The 6,824-nt window shown below is 42.3% G+C and overlaps 1 protein-coding gene across 6 annotated transcripts in view; it reads right to left on the reverse strand.

The window, feature by feature from the left end:
• Window positions 1–3,861, reverse strand: part of LOC106602845 (rap1 GTPase-activating protein 2) — an 85,052-nt gene extending 81,191 nt beyond the window's left edge. For 3 of the 6 annotated variants that reach the window (XM_014195770.2, XM_045716815.1, XM_014195771.2), the window contains exons 1-2: window positions 3,518–3,861; window positions 932–967 (exon numbers count right to left, since the gene is read on the reverse strand). In XM_014195770.2, the coding sequence (XP_014051245.1) occupies window positions 932–967; window positions 3,518–3,561 (80 nt within the window). In that variant the 5' untranslated portion in view covers window positions 3,562–3,861. Of the gene's footprint in view, window positions 1–931; window positions 968–1,340; window positions 1,526–3,517 lie in introns of those variants that run through there. The other 3 variants (XM_014195772.2, XM_045716816.1, XM_045716817.1) reach the window with 2 other exon arrangements.
• Between the last annotated feature and the right edge of the window lie 2,963 nt (window positions 3,862–6,824).

A 6,824-nucleotide genomic window follows, 5' to 3' on the forward strand; every position in this document is an offset into this window, starting at 1 on the left:
TAGAAGTGTTTAGAAACATATTCTTATTTACAGTAAAAGTGTCTCCAAAATGACACAATACATTATTTACCATTCATTTCTATTGGGTACTAAATAAATTGAAACGCAACCACAACAAACAGCAAATGCAGCCAAAAGAAGAAAAAAAAATCACTGTATGACTCTATTATCTGTAAGACTGTGTGTGTGAGGTTGTGTGACTGACGAAGCCACAGAACGGTATGGCTGTGAGTCTCACCTTTGCACAGAGGGGTCATATCAGTGTGTAGCCCAAACTGTTTAGACGCTACAGACAGAAGTTGGCAGATCGGCTGTGGCGACTTCGGACGAGTACCAAAACAGTTTGTGGGGGTCATAGAGCAAACAAAGAACGCCATCGTGTTCGTGAGAGTCACATCTTTCCACAAATGATTCATAATAGTTTGGACGCTACTTACGATTTTGTGAGAAGGCCGATTTTCGGGATGTTTAATGGTCTGAGAAACACCGCTCTAGCTCTGTCACCTTTCACCGCCGATGCGGAAGTGCGACATAGGCGGATGCGGTGGATTGAGACACATCCAATGCAAAAAGAAACATATCTGTAACTTAAACAGACCCCTTTTTATGGGGATTGTTTTACTATGCTAATTAGATTTCCACTGAAGCGTGGACATCCACCTCAGGGGGTTAAGTGGTCAGATGTCATATAAAAAATGGCTTCCATATAAAAAAATACCACTACTGGTTACTACAGCCCTCAGTACTGTACCACACAGAGAGGGTACCTACCCAATGGTTCTCTCTCTCTCTCTCTCCCTCTCTCTCTCTCACACACACACACATGCATTCACTTATAAGCATTCATGTGGACGTGAATGCCCTTCCTTCCAGCAAACCCAATTTTATGAACATTTTTGGTGTATACTTTTTGAATGTGCGTACTACTCACCGTGCTCTGAGTGCACTGACAGTACTCTTATCAACCCTGAAGAGAGAGATAGAAGGGAGAGAGAGGGATAGAGAAAACATGTTCAGTTAACTTGTCATGTAGCTATGACAACAGGGGCACACGACCCCATTCACCCTCACTGGTGAAGCACTTCCTTCCTCCACAGCCTGGCTCCAGAGATGTCCCTCACACAGACATACACACACAGACACACATGGACATACACACACAGACATACACACACACACACACACACGTGCAGGTATGAATGCTGGCACATGGACACACACGTGTGCATTCTGACTCACACACACACAGACACACACACAGACACACACACAAACAAACACAATTCAATTTAATCACCATGGCATAAAAGGTATGTTGTTAATTATCTCTTCCTTCATACCTTCTTTCTCTCCTTCTCTTCCTGTCCTCCCTCTCTCTATCTCAGTGTGTGAGTGTTTTGTCTGTCATATGTATGTTATCGCCTTAGGAAGGGTCTTTACTACACTGAATTACACACTAATGTCTGACAAGCTGTCATCACATAGCTCTGCTGTTGTGACACACACACAAACTCTCTCTCTCTCTCTCTCTATCTCTGTGGGAGACTAGATCACACTATAACACACCCTTCCTGTGCTGGAACCCCTCCCAGTACTGCCTTAAACCACACACACGCACACATACGCACGCACACACAGTTATCAAGACAATGATCAGTAACCCAGTGACTAGTGCATGCCATTGCATATTTTCCATCCCAAAGTTTTTTGTTGGTAAACAATCACACATACACACACAAACACACACACAAATGCACACACACACACAGGTAATCTTTTGTGAACACTTGTTTTTCCATCATGAGAAGTCAATCTGTCTGTCAATGTTCTATTTTCCGTTTGCATTTTCAAACTAACTCAGACTCACAGTAACCATTAACCCTGCTGTGTCACTGTGTTATATAGAGATAATGAAGGACTAAGGGAGGGAGATGGAAGGAGAGAGAGGTGAAGAGAGTAGCAGAGGGGAAGAGAAGAGGGAGATAAGAGAAGGGAGAGAAAAGGAGAGAGGGTGTAGGAGGAGAGTTGCAGAGGGGAAGACAAGAGGGATACAGAGATAGTAGAGGAGAGAGAAGGAGAGAAAAGGAGAGAGGGTGTAGAAGGAGAGTAGCAGAGGGGGAGAGAAGAGGGAGATGGAGAGGAGAGGAAAGTAGAGAGAGTGCAGGAGGAGAGTAGCAGAGGGGAAGAGAAGTGGGAGACAGAGATAGGAGAGAGGGTGTAGGAAGAGAGTAGCAGAGGGAGCAGTAAACGTTAAAAGCTTCATATGATGAGTCTGAAACCTCTGTTCGCACTGGTCATAAATAAAACATTTAGTGCTGCTACACAGTACACTCACACACACACACACACACACACACACACACACACACACACACACACACACACACACACACACACACACACACACACACACACACACACACACACACACACACACACACACACACACACACACACACACACACACACACACACACTACAGCTCCACCCATATGCTAAAATCAACCACACAACACACACACCTCAACTGACTTTGCACACAGTGAAACAAAGCATGCTGAATAGCTGATAAAGGGGTGGAGAAAGGAAGAGAATGAAGGTGAAAGAGAGGAAGAAAGGAAAGGAGAGAAACAGATGAGAGAAGGGAGGGAATAATTATGCTAATATCCACTCTTCACTCCTTCCCCAAAAAGTATTTCCTGCATTATTTGACACAGCCTCACTATTACCTCTCACACATTCAGAGAGATGGATGGAGATGGAGAAAGAGAGCTAGATAGAGAGAGAAAGATGGAGAGCTGGAGAAAGAGAGGGAAAGGGAGGGAGATGGAGAGCTAGAGAAATGGAGAGAGGAAAATTGAGTATGAAAGTGAATGGTTGAATAGAGGCTTGTGTAAGTCTTGCAACTTCTCTAACCCCACACACATGCGCGCGCACAGACACAGACACACACACGGACAGACGCACAGACAGACACAAGCCTCTTGTGTATTCTGGGCACAGGTTGGATTTGACAGGCCGTATGCCGAGCTGAAATTCAGTGAGGTAAAGAGCTCTGTATCACTCAGAGAGAGAGAGAAAAAGAGGAGAGAAATATGCTGTCTCATACCTGCAAGAAGACAAAGAAAGGGGATGTTTAGGGGATAAACAAATACCCTGGCTGTATCATAGAGGGATAGAGATAGTTATCATCCCGTTACTCTGCTACTACTGCTCTCTGTCTTACCACTTACCTGGTTTAGCAGTCACAAACTAGTCTAACTACAAACTAGCAAGGATCCCTGCCATAGACAATCAACTGTCATAACATAGCTAACACACCCCCAAACAATACAACAAACTACTTACAATCACATAAACACGCCACAACAAACTGAGCCATATGCAAAATCGCATACACAACACACACTATCTCTGTCACACACACACACACACACACACACACACACACACACACACACACACACACACACACACACACACACACACACACACACACACACACACACACACTTACCATCCAAACCCTCCGAAGGACACACTCCTCTTCCTCCTTAGCATGGTGTTTACGTCTCTTTCTCTCTATCTGGGAGTCTGTCTGCTTCTCTTGAAATTCTTAGTCCTACAACAATCTCTCTCTCTCTCTCTCTACCACCACTATGTGTCGTCTGCCTCCAGCCTTCTATCTATACAGTTAGCGCTTTAGCCTTTTACCATGCCCTCACTGTTTTTCTCTCTCTATCTCTCTCACTCCCTGGTTCCCTCTCTCTCTCTTGTTCACTCTCTCACACAGTATGAGCTAACACCTGCCTAGTCTCTCCTTCTCACTCCACTGCACTGCTTCCCTCCCTCACCACCCGCTAGGCTGGAACGAGTGAATGAGAGAGATAGGGCGATAGTGTGAGAGAGAGTGAGAGGTTGGGAGGGGTGGAGGGAGGGAGGGGGCCGGGAGGAAGGGAGGTGGTGTTTTCTGTGTATTTCTCTATCTCTATTCTTTGACTCTGAGAGAGACAGACTGACAAGGCAAAAAAAGTGGCACTGATGTCAAAATAATAGACCATGTTAATATGTGTCTGAAATGTGTCTGAAATGGAATGAAGAAGGTCATTTTAGGTGCCAGTACCAATTTTAAAATACTTGTGTTCATATTCTAGAGATTTAATATTCTAGGAGAGCTGCCGGTACTTGAGATATTCTAAAGAAAACAGATTGCTAGATCATCTTTTCATGTGTACTCAAGCAATAGAAAATTAGAAGTGCTGCATCAGCCTAATTCAAACGCTGACCTGGAGTGCTTTCTTTGTGGAGTCATTTATGTTTGAAACATCTCTTGGTTAAATGTCAATGAGAGAGTTCTATTAACCTGAGCTGCAGTGCACTGATCTATGGCCTGTGACGTGAACGGACAAAAGCGGTGAGGGAGGAGCGCCCTTCTCAAACCGAACAGTAATCTGCGCCGATCATGTTGTCAACAAGGCAGCATGGTGCATTGTCCAGAAACATACACATTTTTCCACCATAAAATATATGTTTGAATTGTCTAACTATACTGAAAAAATACACTACCGTTCAAAAGTTTGGAGTCTCTTAGAAAAAGAAAAGCAAAAATGGTCCATTAAAATATCATCAAATTGATCAGAACTAAAGTGTAGACATTGTTAATGTTGTAAATGACTATTGTAGCTGGAAACGGCAGATTTTTTATGGAATATCTACATAGGCGTACAGAGGCCCATTATCAGCAACCATCACTCCTGTGTTCCAATGGCACGTTGTGTTAGCTAATCCAAGTTTAACATTTTAAAAGGCTAATTGATCATTAGAAAATCCTTTTGAAATGATGTTAGCACATCTGAAAACTGTTGTCCTGATTAAAGAAGCAATAAAACTGGCCTTCTTTAGACTAGTTGAGTATCTGGAGCATCAGCATTTGTGGGTTCGATTACAGGCTCAAAATGGCCAGAAACAAAGAACTTTATTCTGAAACTTGTCAGTCTATTCTTGTTCTGAGAAATTAAGGATATTCCATGTGAGAATTTGCCAAGAAACTGAAGATCTCGTACAACGCTGTGTACTACTCCCTTCACAGAACAGCGCAAACTGGTTCTAACTAGAATAGAAAGAGTGGGAGGCCCCGGTGTACAACTGAGCAAGAGGACAAGTACATTAGAGTGTCTAGTTTGAGAAACAGATGCCTCAGGGGGTTAAGTGATCAGATGTCATATAAAAAATGGCTTCCATATAAAAAATACCGCTACTGGTTACTACAGCCCTCAGTACTGTACCGCACAGAGAGGGTACCTACCCAATGGTTCTCTCTGAATAAGCTCTTGGCATCATTTCATATTTAGCCAAAACGTATGACACGGTTGATCATAAAATAGGTTTTCATGATCATACATATAATTGTCTATATAGTTATGTTTATGTTAGAGAACAATGTGTTTTTTTCAAACGGCTGTGCATCTACCAGGGCCAAGATATCCTGTGGTGTGTCACAGGGTTCAATGTGCAAACTCCTCCAAGACTGTTGGAAAAGCATTCCAGGTGAAGCTGGTTGAGAGAATGCCAAGAGTGTGCAAAGCTGTCATCAAGGCAAGTATCTAAAATAACAATATATTTTGATTTGGTTACTACATGTTTCCATATGTGTTATTTCATAGCTTTGATGTCTTCACTATTATTCTACATTGTAGAAAATAGTAAAAATAAAGAAAAAACCCTTGAATGAGTAGGTGTCTCCAAACTTTTCACAGGTACTATATATATATATATATATATATATATATATTTACAATTAATTTATACATCTATATTTAGTAGGTTTTTCTTATCTGTTTTAACAAACTTTTTAGATTTTTTTACTTTGTACTTTTGCGGTGTGGTTTTCATATAAGCTTTCATATAAGGCTTCCAACCTTCACACAGTTTTTTAAATTTGTTTTTATTTGTATTGTTGTCTATCACTTGTTTTCTTTGGTATAATAAATAATGGCTTTGCGAAGTTGCTGGATATTGGTGGGAATTGGAACACACTGTCAGACACGCTGATGCAGAGCATCCCAAACATGTTCAATGGGTGACATGTCTGGTGAGTATGTAGGCTATGGAAGAACAGGGACATTTTCAGTTTCCAAGAATTGTGTACAGATCCTTGCAACTTGGGGCCATGCATTATCATGCTGAAATTTGATGAATGGCACGACAATGGGTCTCAGGATCTCATCACGGTATCTCTGCGCATTCAAATGGCCATTGATAGAATGCAATTGTGTTCGTTGTCTGTAGCTTATGCCTGCCTGCCCATACCATAACCCCACCGCCACCATGGGGCACTCTGTTCAGAACATTGACATCAGCAAACCACTCACCCACACGACGCCATACACGTGGTCTGCAGTTGTGAGGCCGGTTGGACACACTGCCAAATTCTCTAAAACGACGTTGGAGGCAGCTTATGGTAGAGAAATTAACATTCTCTGGCAACAACTCTGGTGGACATTACTGCAGTCAGCATGCTAATTGCACACTCCCTCAAAACTTGAGACATCTGTGACATTGTGTTGTGAGACATCTGTGACATTGTGTTGTGTGACAAAATTGCACATTTTATAGTGGCCTTTAATTTTCCCCAGCACAAGGTGCACCTGTGTAATGATCATGCAGTTTATCAGCTTCTTGATATGCCACACTTGTCAGTTGGATGGAGTATCTATGCAAATGAGAAATGCTCACTAACAGAGATATAAGCAAATTTGTGCACAACATTCTTGAGAAATCCGCTTTTTGTGCATATGGAACATTTCTGGTCTTTTATTTCAGCT

Source organism: Salmo salar, chromosome ssa04 (genome assembly GCF_905237065.1).
Source record: "Salmo salar chromosome ssa04, Ssal_v3.1, whole genome shotgun sequence".
Lineage (NCBI taxonomy): Eukaryota > Metazoa > Chordata > Actinopteri > Salmoniformes > Salmonidae > Salmo > Salmo salar.